Source organism: Colossoma macropomum, unplaced genomic scaffold, assembly GCF_904425465.1.
Source record: "Colossoma macropomum unplaced genomic scaffold, Colossoma_macropomum, whole genome shotgun sequence".
NCBI classification, from domain to species: domain Eukaryota; kingdom Metazoa; phylum Chordata; class Actinopteri; order Characiformes; family Serrasalmidae; genus Colossoma; species Colossoma macropomum.
In genome coordinates, this window is record NW_023494795.1 from 15,274,733 (window position 1) to 15,294,345 (window position 19,613).

General features: G+C 38.9%; 2 protein-coding genes across 4 annotated transcripts in view; one reads left to right on the forward strand and one right to left on the reverse strand.

Moving 5' to 3' along the window:
* Window positions 1–6,635: 6,635 nt before the first annotated feature.
* bloc1s2 (biogenesis of lysosomal organelles complex-1, subunit 2) lies at window positions 6,636–10,650 on the reverse strand. The gene is made up of 5 exons (XM_036581591.1): window positions 10,442–10,650; window positions 9,670–9,786; window positions 7,949–8,068; window positions 7,607–7,711; window positions 6,636–7,198 (listed from the first exon to the last, which is right to left on the reverse strand). The coding sequence occupies exons 1-5, from the start codon at window positions 10,605–10,607 to the stop codon at window positions 7,167–7,169; spliced, it is 540 nt and encodes a 179-aa protein (XP_036437484.1). The 5' UTR covers window positions 10,608–10,650; the 3' UTR covers window positions 6,636–7,166.
* An 854-nt stretch (window positions 10,651–11,504) lies between these two features.
* usp24 (ubiquitin specific peptidase 24) overlaps window positions 11,505–19,613 on the forward strand; it is a 72,666-nt gene continuing 64,557 nt past the window's right edge. For 2 of the 3 annotated variants that reach the window (XM_036581586.1, XM_036581587.1), the window contains exon 1: window positions 11,505–11,899. In XM_036581586.1, coding sequence (XP_036437479.1) covers window positions 11,621–11,899 — 279 coding nt within the window. In that variant the 5' untranslated portion in view covers window positions 11,505–11,620. Of the gene's footprint in view, window positions 11,900–17,343; window positions 17,938–19,613 lie in introns of those variants that run through there. The other variant, XM_036581588.1, reaches the window with a different exon arrangement.

A 19,613-nucleotide genomic window follows, 5' to 3' on the forward strand; every position in this document is an offset into this window, starting at 1 on the left:
ATGCTGTTGTCACACATGAAGAATGTGGCTTGGTGTTGTGATGTGAAAATAAGCATGGGTGTCCTTGAAAAAGACGGCACCTAGAAGGCAGCATATGTTGCTCCAAAATGTGCTCAGCATTAATAGTACTTTCACAGTTGTGCAGGTTACTACTAAAACCCCCTCATAATGTGACAGAGGCTGGCTTTTGAACTTATGGCAACGATTTGGATGGTCCTTTTCCTCTTTGGCCCAGAGAACACAATATCTATTATTTCCATAAACAATGTGAAAGGTTGACTTCTCAGACCACAACACACATTTCCGCTCTGCATCAGTCCATTTTAGATGAGCTCAAGCCCAGAGAAGGCAGCATTTATAGACGCTGTTGACATATGACTTCCACTGTGCGTAGTACAGTCTTGCATTTGGGAATGCAGCAACGGGTGTTTATTGATAACATGCCATCAGAGAGATCAAAGGTCATGGGCATTCACAAGGCTTTTGGCCTTTTCCTTTTGCACAGAGATTTCTCCACATTTCTCCTGTTATTATAAACTGTAGAGGCTGAAATGACTAAAATCCTTGCAATCCCTGCTGAGGAACATTATTTTGAAACTGTTGGATTTTTTACTGATGCCTTTTTAACAAAGTGGTGAGCCTTAACCTATTCTTGCTTATAAAGTATGAGGCGTTTCCTGGATGCTCCTTTTATACCCAAGCATGACTGTATCACCTGTTTAAGATGTTTTTGAACATTTGACAATGTTCCAAATTTGTCCTTGTCCCAACATTTTTTTGAAAATGTTATAAGCATCAATTTGAGAATGAACGTGATGAAGCTGATAATGTAAAACAATACATGTCACGTCTTTGTTCTGTATTTGTTCAAATACTGGTCAAAGTACATTCATAAACAACTTCTTTCTGGTTTTATTAGCATTTTACCTATTGTCCCAACGTCTTTGGCATCAGGTTTGTATTTAAAACCAGACAAATGTTATAAGTGGACTTTTAAAGTAAAAAGAAAAAAACATATACAAGAAACATGTAGGACTCTGAAGTGTTGGTTAGCTTTGTGTATAGTGTTTGCATGTGTGTGTGGGGGTTATTAGGCCCTTACAGGAGCAAAAAAGAGAAAAAAACAGATTGCACATTGCTCTCTGGAGGGTCAAGCGCAGAGGAGGTCTGTGGAGAAGGCTGTGACTGGAGAAATCATTGGAGGAGAGGAGAGGAGGATACAGATGGTAACACGCACTCACATACATAACATTCAGTTCACCCTGAATACTCGGTAGACTTGTTTCATATCAGGCAGTCACAGTGTAGAGACAGTTTGGATGAAGTTCATGAGAATTTGAGTTGGTCTCTCGATTGTGTTTGAGGTTTATGTGGGGCTTTGACTTTCTATGTGAGTGTTGGTGTGGGGTGAACAATGCCTGCTGTTTGTGTCAGGCTGATATAAAGGAGTCTAGTGAGCATTTATGGTTAAATCCTCCACATTCACATAAACTCTCACTCTTTTCCCACCAATTGTGGTCAGTTTCTTGCTCAATTCAAGAGAGCCTTGTTGTCTATGTGTTGTGGCCTTTTTCACCAATTCTGCAGACCCACTGGGAGTGTGTTCCTGGGAAAACTTGTGAGCATTAATTTTAGTATATATAATCACATCTAACTGTAACAGCAGTTCACACTAAAAACTAAACTAAGAACGAAACAAAAAACCCTAGAGAACTAGATATTAAGCTGAAAGAAAACAAATAACTGGGTAGAGCAGAGAAACTGAACATCCACCACAGCTCCAGGAAACAAAGCCTGTAAAACAAAAACACCAAGAAACCACAAGACAACAAGCAGGGGTATAAATATAGGGGAAAGGAAAATAAGAAACACCTGAGCACAATTACAGGGCGAGGTAACAGACAAGACACAGGTGAAGGGAAGGACGAAAGGGCGGAGCCAAGGAGAAGTAGGAAAACCAAAGCAAGAAGAAAACCACATTGCCAGAGACACTAGGGAGACTGTAAACAAGAAGGGAAAACAGACAATACTTGTAGTTTGTTTCTCTTGATCTGGACCAAAGCAGAAAATCATGCATTGTTGTGGTTTGTTTAGAGTTCACACTGACACATTTAACATCAAACCAAAAGAAGCAGAAACAGAAGTCATCAGAGGTAAAGATCACAGCCGATCGGCCAGATTTTATGATGTACAACAACTGTGATAGTGTCCACTAAACTTCATGCTATTCTCAGTTCTATCTGGGCTTGTTGGTTATATTTATGCTTTGTTTTACCTGTCTTTTGATATTAGAAAAAAAAGCTACAAGACTTCTGGCTCCCTGTAGTTTTTTGCATGACACAAAGCAGGGTGAATCCCTGTAACAGCTTTGAGTGGCTTACTGCTTTTGCAAAATGGAGAAAACTTGCCGCTTTTATACATAATTCATTTGTGCAGTCAAATGTGTATATCGAGTATTTTATAATGACATTAAACATGCATCAGCCTCATATAAAACCCAATCTATACATTCTAAAGCCTAATTACCAACTCAGAAAAAAATTCTGGAGAGAGTAAATGATGGTTCTGTCTTTGGTCTGTTTAGACATCTTGGTTTGTATTGCATTCACCCTTCAAAAAGAACCACACCAGAGGTAGTTTGAAACAAACTGCGACCGACCTGATGAGGGGGTATGTTTATTTGGTGTGCAGAATTTGAATGTCAGCGTTCTCACTTGCTCTGATTAACTGCACTTACACAGCAAACACACTGGGATTTGTTTTAATCTAACTAAAAGCTGTCAAGTCTAAATGCACCCTAAAATGGCTTAAAGAGATATTACTGAGGAGATTAGATACAAGATAATACACTTGAGTAAACAACTGTGTAAGGCCTGGTAGACTGGTCACCATCAGATAAACAGTACGTAAAGCTTTCATCTCTGAAAGAGAGGAGAAAATCAAGCTCCTCTTGCTTCAGATTTGAAAAAAATCCACAGGTGTTTCTGTCCATCCTTCCACTGTGAGAAAACAACTGAGCACTATGGCTCTGAAAGGATGTGCAGCTGTCATTAAGCCGTTACTGAAGAAAGCATCATTTGCACTAGAACACCAAAACTGGATATTTGAGATGTGGAGGTTTTATGGACTGATGAGTTTAAATTTGTGATGGGGACTGGGGACAAATAATGCAACCAACTTCTAGGACTACATTTTGGAGGTGTGACAAATATCATTGCAAATTTCTTTGAAACACTGAAAGCAAGACTCTCTAAAAGAATGGAGGCTGTAATAAAGGAAAAGGGTGGTAAAAATGGAAGATTTAGATATTATATCTAGTTATTGAGACTTGTAAAATGTAAAAAAAATAAATCCTGAAAAGGAATAACTTGTACTAAGTATCTGTTGTGACCAGAAATTAAATAAATGGAAGGGTGGTCTGTGACTTTTGCACAGTACTGCATGTCTCATATGTAAGCATCTATTGGTAATGAGAATGTTCTGAGCTGAACACTAACATTGACCTTGATCTTAGTAACCAAAATGTTTAGTAACCAAAATGTATTTTTTTTTTATTTTTGCCCTTTTAAGTTCTTTTTAATGAAATGTGTAGCTTTAGGAAGCACTTTACAAAGTCAAGATCATTTGCTGGTCCTTGCATTTTAGGTTAGCCCTGTTTTGTCATGACTTTTTTTTTTGTCCTGAAAATGTACAAAAACAAACACACACCACGAACAAATCTGTACTGGTCTTGGAGGCACAATATTTCCCCAGTAGTGCTGATTCTCAATAGTGCTAAGTTGTTTAGCATGAATGAACTCACTACCCTTCACTCATGTCTAATCACTGTACTTTAACCAGAAACTAAAGTGAGTTTATAATGAACACAGAAAGACCATGAACTTCTATACCACTCAGTTCAAAATCAAACCAGGTGGACTGACACAAGCCAGAAGAATCAAGCCAGATTAAACAATACAAGCATGACCATGGGGGGGCGTAAGTGGTAAGATATTGAATTGAGGCCTCTTAGCACTCACATCTCTGTGAGTGAGGCAGTGAGCCTGTTCCCCTCTGCTGCGTTTTCATTCCCTCTCAGTGTGTTGCACAACAGTATCACCAAGTAAATGCTGCATATGACATTTTGAACACTGGGTTCCTGGCTAATGCGTACAGGGAGACAGATGTATTGAGGTAATGGGAGTTCATGCATGTCACATTTGTGGTGCAGTAATATGTTTTCTGTGGCTGAAATGGCCAGCTGCCATTATCAATACTGAAACGCTTCTCTCACAGATACTCTGCTTCCCCCTAAATGTGTTTAAGGCATTCATAACCAAGAATTTGTACTGGCATTGAGGATCAAGGCCCCATGTGTGTTTTGAATGGAACGCACCACTCTTCAGTCTCTTTTCAGCATTAATCAGTGTCAGTGCCAGGTCTTTGGAATATGCGTGACTGTTGGAGTTCAGTTTTATCCTCATATTCGGGCCTAAATTGGACACAGGTACTTCAGTTCAGTATAAATGACTAACTGCTGCCTCAGTTGTATGCATGTATGTGCAGAGAATGAGTTTATGAAGCTTGAGTGATGCCAGAGACCATGTCCTGGTCTAGAGGAAAGTGAGGTGAGCTAGCAGTTAGCTGGCTTTAGTAAATGCCCTGAGGGCACAAAGAGCATTTAGTACCACTCGCCTATAATTACCTGATCTCACTGGACTGTGATTAGCCCTGTCAAAAACAGTGATTAGAGGAAGCCTACACACAAACACACAGCAAGAGTGTATCTGTGACCTGTGGCACCCTAGCCGAGGTTTGACCCCAAACTTCCAACTGTATGAATTCATGAGTGCATATGGGGAAATCTAATAAACGGTGCTGGCTGTCAAAAAAGGCACATAAACCAAACCCACTAGCCTGACCCCCTGCAAAAGGGTAAAGGTCAGTTTTTTCCTGCTGCAACATTATTAGATAAAAACCTTTAATAGATACAAAATTACAAGACAGAACCTCTGACCACTTGATGGACAGCTAGATATTTTTTTAATCCCAAAGGCAACTGGATAGTCACAGCCACATAATAAGAACCATACAAATCATACATATCACTATTAGAACGAAACATTTTAATAGAAACTTGCAAGATAAGGAAAATGTTAAATAGATGTTTGTTAATTTTGGACCACTTCTATTGGTCCGTTCATCATGAAATGTTTACACGGTGTAGAGGTCAGCTAGCATTTTCAAATGTAAGGAAAAAAGAAAAAAAATGAGATACATGGTACGAGTGCTGTTGGCACTGTCCTGTCTGTTTACTGTTTTTGCTGTCTGTTTAAATTATCGTATTGTATTGTTTCTAGTTTAATGTTTTGCACACTTACGTCTGCACGTTTGCACTTCGTACTATTTTGTTCCATGTTGCACCTTGTTGGTCTTGGAGGAACATAATTTCGCTCCACTGTGTACTTGTACATGGATGGAATGACAATAAAAGCCTCTTGACTTGACTTGGTTTTGATTCAACAAAAACAATATACTATGAAGAGCTCAAAAGTGTATACTGTGAAATAAACCAAACAAAAACAAAATAATAAGGAATCGGAAAAGGATTTTTTCAGCGAAAAAATAAATACAATTGTCCACTTATACTAGATGTAGGTGACCAGTGGAAACAGGTTTTGTTCTTTAGTTAGTGCTGAAGCTACAAGGCAGACATTGCTAACAAACGTCACCCAAATCTTTTCTGTAAATAGCTGCCTGCTGTGTTTAGCTACACAGAGGTTCTGTTCATTTTAAAGTTCACAGTAAGACACAGTGCTTCCTAAACCACACTGACAACTCTGCCTGACCTTAATCAAGACCTGGGTGTAGTTTGAGCAGGTTGAGAGAAGTTTTGGGCATGTACTTACAAAAGAAATTCAACATTAGTTTTGCAACTCTAGTGCTAAAAAAACCTTTTTTAGTGCTAGAGTGATACCATTTTGCTGTACTGTAGCCTCTGTACCTTTTCTTACGTGTTCTCTAATAGTGTGCAAGTTACAGTCTGGGGGTTTCAAGCAAAGCTAGTTTCTATACTTGCTCTTCTCTGCAATGAATGCTGAATGTTTGATAATCCAATAATTGTCAGCCAATTAGACCTTTGGATCTCTGGTTACTTGTGCAGGACAAGATCAAGCATGTGAGACAGAAAGACAAGTTGCCAGGTCATATGGCAACTTTATGATTGCCATAATGGACACTTGTGGTCTTGGCTTAATAGAGAGGTTTTTAAAAGCCTTTTTGACTATTGCAACAAAACCTGCAGTTTTCTCATGGCTGCTACCTGCCTGTGCAGTTTTGCAACAGCTAGAACTGTTATACAACCCCTTGAGGTTCAAGATGGGTTTATCTTGATTTGTTCTGTGCTCTAGAGGAAAGAGCTTTAACATGCCATGCATCCATATAGTCTCAGCGGTAGATAAGCACCTCACCATACATGGTTCTGAATTGCAGAGCACAGCTACCAGTCAAAACAAGGTGAAAGGTTGGGAGAAAAGTAGTGTAGGGCTTAGTCTGCCACCTCCTGGTGAGGTGTACAGTGCAAGAGAAGACACTTCTCATCTTAGTTTTAATGTTATTTTTTATTCTTCACAAAAATCAAAACAAGTGAGTGCTTTTTGAAAAAAAAAAAGAAATAAGCAACAACAAAAACAAACACAGAAATATTTGCACTTCTAGTCATAAAAAATGAACATCAGTCACTAATTTACAGCCTATTGAGGAATTTATAAATAGAAAATCAGACATTAGGTGAGCATTTAGTCATGCTTTATGAACCGACTATGCAGTCAATGACTGGGCTTGTTTTGTCACGACAGGTCTTTCTTATTCCTTCAGTATATCTGTCAACAGCAGGATCACAGCATGGCACTGATATGTGAACTTCAAACACTATATTCCATATTGTCCATGCTTTACATGGACCACTGTGGACACTGCTGTGGGCCCTTTCCACAAAACTTGTGAGCCAAAGCCAGAAACTGTGATAATCATCAAACTATATGTTTCAAAAGACCGTTAGTGGTTTGGTGCATTTTGGGCTCTTACTGTAAACCAACTAATGCTAGAAGCAGCAGCTTGCTGGGGAGCCTCCTAAAGCAGACAGGGCAGATGTGTTCTTTGTGGGCCTTCATTTCACCACAAACAATTCACCGCTTCTCTAGTTTCTTAAACTTGGCTTCTGTAAATAAAAACAAGAGACATGGAACACTGAAACAATCTGTTTGAAGAAATACTACTCAAATCTTCATTCATCTTCAATCATCATTAGAAAAATACATTGTATAAATAAGTTACAAACACTTTAATGATTTAATAATTAAATCGTATCAAACTGGAGATCATACAATGTGGTCATTATCCAGTCTGAGATCATATGTGAAGCATGACCAGAGTGCAATGTTTGGTCTCACTGCACCATCTAGTGGTACAATTTGATAAAGCAATTATTTCAGACAGAACCAGAAATCAACTCATGCGTGTGACATTTAACTAGATAAAAGTGGCAAATAAGGCACGTTAAACATGTATCTGCATTACTGAGACATTAACTTTAAATATGTAGGTCAATGCATCTCATTGCCCTTACCCAGTTTTTTGGAATATGTGTCCAGTTTATATGCTGCTTGCTCCAGAGCTGTAACCTGTTCCTCAATCTGGTTTATCTGATCTAGATATGGCTGCAAGCTAGCATCTACAAAAACAGAACAAAACCTGTGATCAAAACGCAGTCTAAATGGTGAACCATGGGTGATAAAATACCTAGAAAATACACGTTATAGCCAGTGTATATACACATCTTTTTGTTTTGATACTTGAAATTTGTTGCTGTTAAAGCAATGAAGTAGATGCCATTTGGTTTAATGCAGAATATAATAAATAGAAATAAAAAAATAAATAAAGAAGTCAAAGTCTCAATTAAAGGACTCACATTTCTGATTGAGGTCTTGTAGGTTGCGACTGATGTTGATTGATATGTCCTTCATCTCCATGTACTTTAGACTGGTGAGTTTGTTCATATTCTCCAGAAGTTTATAGTCCTCGCAGGTGGCTGGTAATAAAACAAACAAACAAATAGTTTTTTTTTAATTTTATTTTGTGAATTATGCAGAGAAGTGTACAATCTTGTGTTATTGTCACTGTGCAAAAAAAGTATAAATTTGTGTATAAATTGTGTAAAGAAATTTACGATGATTGGACCAATAGAAATGCTCCAAAATTGCTTGGAAAAAAATCTTCTTACATCAACTTACATTGAAGTAAAGAACGTTTTTGCCCTCTCCCGTAAAGTAATCATTTTGAGGATACTTGTTTTGCTTTGGGCGTTACGCTATGATTTAGGGATGCTCTGCTATGGGAATTCAGACAGATACTAATAACCAACACTTTTTATGCATCTATCTGTTGATGGGGACACTGATGCTGATATATAAACATTTTTAAAATGTAGAACTGGAGACTAGATCCATCTGGAGTAGCATCACAGAAAAACAGAAACACTTACTAAAATTAATAATTATATTAAATAAAATAAAATTTAGCATAGTAAATCAAGCATCACCTAAACATATAGAACATAAAATAAATCATCAAACGTAAAATATAAATATCTGTCCGATGCCAGTATTTTTTCAAACAAATATCTGCTGGTACTGTTAAAATTCCAGTATCTTCATGCGTCCCTACGATGAACCGATATCTATGCTACTGATTGACACCAAATATGCAGACTCTTCTGGTGCAGAATGTTTTTTGTTTTTTTAAGTTTTTAAATCTCACAGTTAGTAATCATGTAGTCTTCCTCATCATGAGAGGCCACATTTTATTGCTTTGCTTTCAAACCCTTATCAAGATGATTGGTGCAAATCATTAAGGTAACACAAACAAATCCTTGGATCCCTTGGAACTTCTCTTTCAATGAGTGCCTTTACATGCACTTAATAATCTGATCTTAATCAGGCTTTGGCAGTTATCTTATTGTTCAAGTAGTCATGTAAACAGCATAGTCTGATTTCTTAGATTGGATTAAGGCTGTTATTGGATTTCTAGAAATCCGATTAAGAGACCTGGATATTAGCTCAGTAATCAGGTAGGTTTTTAGTGCATGTATGCCGTCAATCTGATTTCTTGCATTTTTTCCAGTCTGCACAAGTGTGAAAACAAGGCGCTGTCTCGGAAACAGCAAGCAGTGTTTACACAGCACCCAAAAGATGGCAACAAAACACTTTTGGAGAGATGCAGAAACCACCTACAAGCCTGATGAAATTAAGAAGTTGAATATTCTTCATCTTCTAGATGACTTATATTTGTACTTTCTGGGAATGTATAAAAAAAAAAAGCTGCAGCATGACGAAGATTTATACACTGCATTTATGTCGTCTTCTTCTGTGACTTGGTGGGTTGCAAAGCAGAAATCTTATTACTGCCTGACTCACGTAGACCTGGAGTTACCCAATTATCAGATTACTTAAGTGCATGAAAACGCATTGAACGGATTACTGACAAAATCTGATTTTCTGCAGTTGTTAGACTAGGTGCATGTATATGCCCTCAGTTTGATGGACAGATGTTAAGGAAATGTAAACCTGTTGTAATTTACATTGCAAATGCAGTATCCCTTAATTACACAGCATACATATCATTACTGTGTACCTGTGAGCTCTCCTTGCAGAAAAACTGCCATTTTGTCGAACATGTCTCTGCAGAGTTCATTGATGTCAGGTTCAGCAGGCTCAGTAGCTTCTTCTGCTGTTTCCACACCACCGTCATCTGCAACAGACATTCACCAAAGGATCCAGCGTTAGTGAGTCAAGAGGCTTGGCTCTCATGGGGATTTGAAAAACATGTGGTTAGTAAATTGAGTAATGAAACACTACCTGCGTACATTCACATGTGTCTCGTTTCACAAAATTGAAGGCACTCTGAAGTTTACCACAAGGTCTACATGTACAGCCATGGTTCTCAAAGCTGTCCTCAGGGACGCCCCCTCGGTCTATGGTTTTGCTCTCCCTATGTTTTAGCAAATGTGTGGACCGTCTGGGGGGTCCCAGTGGACTGGTTTGAGAACCACTGACGTCTGTATGCAATCTCCACCCACAGACCTCAACAGTTCACTTCAGTTTTATTCATTGCCATTTGTAATTGTAAACATACCTACAATGGAACTTAAATGTATAGGTTACATCCTTCACATTAAAAATGCATCGTCAACAATGACCACATTAAATACTAAAAAACACAAAATGTGTTACGTTACATCGTATTTCACACAGACTCCAGTCACATCTGTCTAAAACAGCATGTAATTTTATATTGCAGACTGCCTCTATTAACTAGCTGATCACAACACACTATTTTAGGAAGCCTGTAAAATAAAGCTGCCTGCTAGCTAGCATGAAGCTAATCATTAAGGTGAAGCACTCACTGTTATTGGTGGGCTTTTTGGGTGCAGGCCCCACGTTTTCGCTCGCACCATCATGGCCCACGTCCTCCCTTTGGTCAGTGTCGGTTCTGAGGTTGAGCACCGCCGGAGGTGAAGCTACTCTAACAACACTGTCCAGCGCAGCTGCCTCCTCTCCTGCGGCCGCCATCTTCACTTCCACTATCACATGACTAGACTTGATCAGCACGTGACTCACCACATTCTTTCCTGCCACACCCTTATTTTATTACGGCTACATTCAATAAAATATACAACATATTTTAATACATATACACAATATGAAGAATAAAGAACATGAGAAAAAAAATATATTAATAACATTGCTGTTATAAATATATTTTAAATGATCGCCCGGCTTGTTTTAATGTCAAAATAACAAATATAATTTGAGGTCACTGTTACTGTTTTGCATCTTTTGTAACAACTGAAGGTGTGTATATATTTTTCTACCACAAGATGGGTGGGTTGGAGAGGCACAGACAGGTTAGACTTTGTGAAGTCAAGATTAGCAACACTGCTGATTCACGGCCTCAGTATTTTCAAAATAAAACTCCTCTCCCACTTTTATTTTTTAAAATGTACGGCATCAAATTCTGTATAAATTAAATTCGGTATAAATATAAATAATTTAATATTAAAATTAAGCATTTATTTTCGCCCTGACAGTCCATGCAACCTCTCCTAATAAAAATAAGATAATAATTGACATTGTAATAATTATCATAATTACATAATCATCTTATAAAAAGCTATTAATGCGAATAAATACATATATTTAAAATGTGCAATTTTGATCAATATATTTATAGAAACGTTTACGATTAATTGAGCTTTTTGCGACTTGTTGACTGCACGAAGATTCAGCAGTAACGGAATAAACCGGCAATTTCAGGTAACGTTAATGAAGGTTTAACATCAAGGAGACTTGAATGATTTTGAAAATGCAGATTCCTCTTTCATATAAAATGTTGACTTGTTGAGAAATTCACACATGTTGCTCTCTCTCTCTCTCCTCCGCTGTGTAGCGACGATGATGATGGGACTCCTCTCTCTCTCCATCGTGACAGGACACCACCGACTGTAAACATGGCGGCGTGCACAGCCAGCGGTCTGCGCGCTTCGCCTCCGTACTGAAGTCCGCAGAATCCACACAGTTTCATCATGGAGACCGAGGAAGAGCAACACATGACGACGCTCCTGTGCATGGGCTTTCCAGACCCCGTGGCCATTCGGAAAGCCCTTCGCCTGGCCAAAAACGACATCAACGAGGCTGTGGCTTTCCTCACGAACGAAAGCCCCGGACTCGGCTATGGCTATGAACCGATGGAGAGCGGCCCCAGCCCGGGTTCCGGCCCGGGGGGAGAAGGCGACAACAGCGGCAGGACCGGGACGGGCGGCTTCGACCCTCCGCCCGCTTATCACGACGTCGTGGAAAGCGAGGTAAGACCACAAAGCTAAAGCCTTACTGCGCATATTTATCGCCCTATTCTGAAAAAAGCGGGCTTTGCAGCTGAATCTCGCAGTGAGTTGAGTTAGCATGACTGCATGTCTAGCTTGGCTAACGTTAGCAGACTCGCAGTGGAGCGAACTGCTCAGAGTGGCTGTCAGAGTCTGGAGGGAAAGTGGCGGCATGCTGCTGCCGGCTGGCGTAGTGGTAGCTGCCCACCCGCCCAACATGTGGCAAATACAGCGCTTCAAGTGATTATAGCCGGCAGCAGGCCCCTGAAGTGTTAAAAGCAGTCATTAGGATTTAATTGTGCCAATAAATGTAGTGAGAAAACGAGTAGCAAGTTTCAGGACTGAAAAGGCGTTTAACGTTTGTAGTTAATAGTTGTAGGTTAGCTAACCAGTAAGGTTTTCGGGGAGGGGGTTCTCATGTTTGCTAGCGAGCAAATATCTACTGGATAAGCATTTTGCACCTGTTACAGTCGAGTAATTGCATTTTTTCGATCGTTGGCACTGTAGTAAGCTAGATAACCAGCTTGAATGTGAAGACCGCTGAAGCGACGGTATCAAGACCATCTAGCTAGCTAGCTATCTATAGGCCTATATGACTACTTAGCTAAGCTAGCTAACCTAGCTAGCTAGCTATCTGTCAAGCAGCAGTGGTGCGGCTCTGCCAAGGGGAGTTAGGTTAGCTAACTAATGATTTTTCTCCGTCTGGGTCAGTTTTGCTCAATATTCAGTGTTAGTCAGTGTGGGTTTAATTACAGAAGCCCGGTGGTCGTTTTAATGTTCTAGGCTGTCCATGTGAGACGTGTTCGGTGCGAGATAAGCTAACTGAAATCACACCAGCTGAGTCAAGTCTTATTTAAAACGTGCAAGTCTTAGGGTCGCTGCTGTGACAGCATTGTGGACGATAGTTCGGTCGTTAGATCTTAACTGTAGTTAGATCTTAAAATTGTAAGGATGATGTGTTCATTTTGTTTGCATAGCTTATTTCATTTACTGTCTAAAGGTTAACGTTATCTCCATCACTACAACTCGAACTCACTTAACCTAACACTTATATAGTTTCTCTGCAAGTCTGCATTTGGTTCTATGTCAGATTGTTAGCTCCAGTTTGTGCAATTAATATCTCCTACAGTATGTGGCAACCTTTAGTCTGACAATGTTCCTCATCATGGCATCTGCTGATTTCTATCATGCCCTGATCGCTGTCAGACCTTTTCTGAAAACGTCTGCTAGATTTTGTTCCCAGAGGACTTGACTTGGCCAGTGCCGTGTGGGTAGTCAGGTTGATTGAGTTAAGAAATACAAGACAGTTTTTCTTTAATTTCTTAAAAATTTAACCTCAAGAAAAATTGCCCATTGTTTCTCTCTGTTATATAGGTGCAGTGATATTAGGGTGCTTGTTAGGCAAAACAGGTTGATGAATGAAGTGTTGGTAATTGGATGAACGGTTGTCTAGGGAGTCCTTTGAAATGAGTGCTCTTAGAGCTTGACATTCTCAGTAGCTAGCCATGGAGTACAACTCTCTGGCCTGATTGATGTCACAGTGTTGGTCTGTTGCGTGAGGCCTTGTGGTTTCACTGCTCATGTTGAAGCACACTGAGATTGCAGTCTTGTCAGAGTGTCTCGTTTATTTCTTTTATACATGTGCAGCCTGTCATTGGTAGTGATCATCAGGCGTGCCAGAGAGCCTGTGCTGATAATCATGTATTGCTGTTCCCACACATTAGAACTATATGCTTCTGCGGTTAGTGAATCACAGAAGGCTGCAAGTCATGTGCTTCATGTAAGCTAGTATCACATCTGCCTGTATCAATGTAAATTCCTATCTGTAAGTAGTGTTGCATAGCAGGTAAAGCCCACTGACCTCTGAAATTTCCGTTCTCACATATTTGTGATGATATGTTTGTTAAGTGGTCTGATTAATGAATAATGTTCCAGCACAATTTGCTCTGACAAAGCAATTTGAAATAGTTATTGTCTCTGTTAGGGACACAATATTGGTTCAGAAAATCAGTGGTTTTTGTCTTAGTCTTATAGATTTGGCCTACCTAATGTTTATGGTTTACTTTAACACTCACACTTCAGCGCTTGACCTCCATACATGTAACTTTGCTCAATACCAATGACATGCTCAGTCACTCTTGCATATATGTAGCAGTATAGAATTACACCTGCTTGTGTTGGTGGTAAAAGGTTGGGCTGCTGTTGCTCGGACATTATTGCCTTTATCATTAGATACAAGCCTTAGGAAGGAAACAAATTAGACAGCTGTGACGTGAGCCGTTTAACATAATGATTAGTACCTCTTGAAATCATACCTACAGCAGACACCACATCGCTTATAGTCCAGGAACAACAACTCGTCTCTCTGCTGTTTATGTCTTGCTAACTATGTATGTTGCCCTTGATGCCAGTGGCCTGTGGGCTAGATTAGGCAATCCCCCCCATACAAGTAGCTTCTTTCATCCACTGCAGAGAATAAAGAAGTGAACTGCCGGAGTAGCCTTGACTGTCAGCTAATTTCAGTACAGTATTGACATGTTCCAAACAGCGTATTGTAAAACTATTGCCAGTGCACTACCATTGTCTTTTCTCAGGGTCTTACGTTTGCAGTATTTTGGGGACACCATTGTCAGTGATCAAAACTAAATGTCTGAATTGGCGCCCGTATCATTTGAACATTTTCAATACCAATTCGATACAATCTTCTTGAGCTTCCACATGAATCACTTCACATGGACGCTGAAGTAAAAATAAATGAATAAATGAATGAAAAAAAATTGAAATAATACATCTGACATTTCCTATGATGAGGTATAGTGTTAATCATTATCACTGATTTGATAATAACTTAACTGTAGAATCTGATAAGCTCTAAATATAGTCATGTAATAAAAAAAAAAAACCTGGCTAATTAGCCTACTAGCCCTACTTAAATCAAGGAGCTTAAACAGTTGAAAACACTGTAGTCATTATTAATGATAAATTAACATTATTAACTACTAGTGTAAAGCATTTACTGCATTTAGGAACTGTGTTCATCCAACAAGAACATACTTTTACAAAATACTGGCAGAACTTGCATTTCTGTGACTGTGCGTTACATTTGTACGTGATTTTTTTTTAGCTTGTTCCTTTTTTGCTCTCTGTGTATTAAGACATTGTCTGACTTTTTTTCTTTTCTTTTTCATTAAAAAAAAATAGTAATCCTTTGTCATATAATTTTGTCCAACGTGTTGAAAATAGGCACAGATTTTTATTTTTTGATTTTAACAGCAAAGTGGGAAGAAAGGGGCATTGGGCTTATGGTATACATGCACTCATGCTCAGTTAATTGGGCTTTTTTCCTAAAGCTGCTTATAAATTCTACAGGTTCTGATTTTGAGATTTATATTGTTTAAAAAAAAAAAGCTATGCTTAAAAGCTTTTATTTACCTGAACCAAATCAATATTATGTATAGTATGTGGCAGTGTTTTCCAGTCTGGAACTCAGGGCCCCCAGAAGGTCCACATTTTTGCTCCAGCCTAACTCAGAACATGCTGGGATGAAGGAAAAACTTGGACCCTCTGAGGGCCTTGAAGACCTGGTTGGGAAACACTGGTGTGTTTACAATGTAGTACGTAATTAGAGCTCTGAATGATCAAGACATTCTAAATGCACAAAATATGGATAAATATTTATCTAAATATGGATAAATATGGATAAAATATTTATCTAGGAATTGAAAATCAAACTTGACAATGTGTGTGCCATTACATCTTAATTATTAAAATATAAAATATGACTGGACAGTGACCAGTGATGCAGATATTCAGGTTTGTTGGTTGACTTTAGTTTTTTTTTTTAAAGGCTGTTCTTAGTTGCTATAGAAGTTTTCTACATATTCACATGCTGGACCATTATTTCTGCTCCTTGGCCCAAAACTCCTTGACATTTTCCTGAAATTTCCTGTAGATATGGAATATTGTACATTGACAAGGTATGAAAGCTTAGTGTTCCCTTAGCTGAGTAAAAGCCTTCCTTGTCTGCAGAGGTCAGGTGACGTTTCCTCTTCTTGTGTTGTGACCAGATGTATGAGTAGCTGTAAGAAAGTCATTTGTAGGCTAGGTAGGCTTCTTGTCTTGCAGTCATAGTTAACACATGAGCGCGTACAGCCATTAAAAAGGTGTGAGATTTCTCAAGTAAGGAAGGGTAGATCTCAGCTGTGCATCGGAACTTTGACAGCTTGTAAATCAGTACAGTTGAGGTCATCTGGGAGAGAGCAAGGCTTTTGTGATGGAGGAACTGGGTATTAGAACTGCGTTTAGTGTTTCGTCGGAGTTCACATTCTAGCAGGAACACGTAATGAGAATTTAAAGCAGTCTGCTTTTATTTTTCAGAAAAAAGCATTTAAACTCAGTTTTTAGATAATTACAGCAGTTCTTAAGTGCATTAATTAATTATAGTAGGGATCAGGAGGCTAGATGACTTCAATCACAGAAGGAAAACAAGATCGTTTTGAATTAGGCCTGCTTACCCAGAGAACTTTCTCTCCAGATCAGGCTTGCATTCGTTAGCATGCTGCGAGGTTCTCAGCATTCATGGCTGTTTTTCCATTTTCTCCCCATTCTGTTCTGTTACTGTTCACTGACCTCTATAATTAGCCATCTTTGTGGACTGCAGGCATGCAGAAAACATGAAGCAAACATGTGCATACATTAAAGTAAATGAGCTGTGTCAAAGTACGCAATGTAGTTCTATGCATGCCTAGTCTTTTTAAAGGGTAACAGTCATTTTTGGCAGTTTTTTAGTGTCAGAAGGTGCCATGTCATGCCAGAAGTTCGAAAGAAAGTGATGTTTTTTGCTGTCAAAACCAATTCAGTGAAAATAAAATGAAGAAAAAAGTTCCAGTGACCTTTCTGGGCATGTATCAAACAGAGAGAGGACTCCTCTCCCAAGAGTCACAGCAGCAGCATGACTCTCCCATTTAGTCACTACCATTCCCTCTCTTAACTCCTTCAAACTCACATACAACAGTACAGGCTTACCAACCAGGACTACAAGACTACGCACAGTAATAGTTGGAGTTAGAGCCTAGTGACGCCGTCACATTTTCGGAGTTGATTCTCAAGTGACCAGATCGAGAGACCTTTCAGTGATGTGTGATGAAGACTAGCTTTTTTTCCTGCACATCCTTAAACAGCGCAAGCCGGTATATTGACTGAATCAGACTTAAAAAAAAAAAAACAAAGGACTAATTTTAAACGAAATTGTAGCTTTGCCACTTCGTAAAGATTTAACTGACTGGCTGTAGGCAAGAGGGAGCAGTCATGCAGTTCAGTGCTGACATAGCTGTGCCCCCACCAGCTATAACAGTCCAAATGACCTCTGAGAGATGTTAGGATCAAGCTTCATAGATTCTTGAAGAATAAACTTTATCACAAAATGTTTTGATGTTTGTTCTGAGTGTTTAATTATAGAAGGCTGGAAAATTGATCAATGCTATTTGACACCACGACTGGTTCCCTTTCAGTATAGTATTACATTAACATATAAGCAGAAACCATATTTAATGTGAGATTTTTAATAGTTCTTGATATAATTCCTAGACATGGTTTTTCACAGCATTGGCTAGAAAGCCTGAGCAGACTGTTACAGCTGAGAGCGGAACTGTTGTAGAATGTCATGTTGTGAATTGGAGGTCAAATCGCTCACCCCTAGTAAATCAGCACCTTCCTAAGCAAAACAACAGCCTTGTAGTTTAGCTTTGAAAGTGCAGAGGGCAAGGAGAAACCTGTATGGGCGTCATTTAAGTCTGTTTCCAAAACACTGCCTTTTTCCATTTTCTTCTGACTCCTCTCAATCTTCCTGAATCTGTTGATGACAGTACAGTTTTGCATATAAGTGTTAGCCCACTCTGTTGTTCTTTCTGACCAGTATACTTTTGGCACTTATAACAGAAATTCTAACACATTTATAGTGTCTTTACGAATATTGCTAGGATCTGGACCAGGAGATGCTGCCTCAGAGATGTCAACTCATGGTAACTATTTTTTATGATAAGTTACGTCTGTAGAGCCGATCTCATTCATGTTAAGTTTGTTTTTCTGATAATTTAAATACAAATAAGAACTACAAATGGTTAAACTTGGAGGTGTTCCTATGCCTAAGCTCTAGTGTAGAGGCATAGAGAAGTTGCTATAATTTAATGGCAATTTAAAGACATATGAAATGTTTATTTGTAATGTTGAAGAAAAAAATTCTGGTAAATCTGAGGAATAAGTTATCTTTGGATGCTATTTTTGGTACTATTATTGGGTACAATGCCCTGCATGTACTTCTCTGCCATGAATGAATTATAAAAAATATATTTTAGACCAAAATGTTATCTCAGAACAATAAAAGCAAAACAGTGTCTCAGGCATTAAGTAGTGCGTATGTAACCATTTCATGTAATAACTTTGTGATGTAGCTTATAGAGGCATTAATGCTTCAGGTATCTGGGTCTTCAGTAAAGTTGGCTTGCATGGCTTTTAGATCTAATCACTCTAAATGACATTGTCTACATCTTAACAGTTTAAGTATGTAGGAATTTTTAAAAAGTGGTGGAATTCCCCTTTAAAGTGTTCTCTTAGGATTTGTTGGGATGCATAATCATTTACCACTCTCGAGGAGAGGAAACGGGGCAGAGAGGACATTCTAAATTGTCAGCACAAGGAACACAGTTAATTTGTTGCAGTGAAATGGTTATTATTCAGCCTGGTGCTTTCATAGTTGGCTGATTTTAGTCAGGTCAAGTGAAGACTGCTGTGGCGATTGAGGTGTAATAATGATTATCATAGTAAATAATTAGATGTTTTTCTGCTGGGTTTTGTGCCTTTTGTTTGCCTTTTGAATAAAAAATGCTTGCAAAGAAGTGAAATGACGCTAAATGACGTGACACTGGTGATAATGATAGTACCCATTCATCAAACCCTGGGGATGGTATTAATTTTCTCCTTTGGCGTCCATATTGGCAGGAGACTATTAGTCCTAAGTGCTTTGTGCAGAAGACTATAGCTGAATTTCTGCTGCTTTGTTGAGCTTAATATAACTACTCATCTTGTTTTCCTGTATCAGGCTGTGTTGTTTTCGTCTGGTTTTGCGTGTCGCAGGTTGCGAGTCTTGGGGCTATAAATAGTGCAGTGAGGAACACTGATCCCCAGGCCATGCTCTGGTCCAGAGAGGGCTGGTACACATAGTAACAGACTATGGCTGCTGTTACCCCACCACTCTGAACAAACACAGCAAAGAGCCCAGCAAACTGTTAGAAAACTCATTAGGACTGCACAGTGTTGCAAATACAATATAACTTACCTCTCTGTGGAGCTTTACAATGTCAGTATTACAAAGGCCATCATGTTACAGTTCATCATGGTGAGAACAAAACCTCATAGTTTTATTCATTTTGGTGCATTTTTTAATCATAATTTTAAAACACAGATGCCCTTTATGTTTTATGAACATTTCAAGATGAATGGACTTACAGAAATGGTCCAGACTTTTTACTTGAAATAAAGCAGGGGTACCGCTTTTGTCTGGTACCGCTGGTCACATTTCACAGTTTGACCTGTGGTCTCAGTGGACACCTTCCTTGGATATATTTTTTGCTTTCTTTTCCCTTTAAACAAACCTGTTTTGTCAGACACTGAACTAATTGGACAAATAAGATTTTGTTGT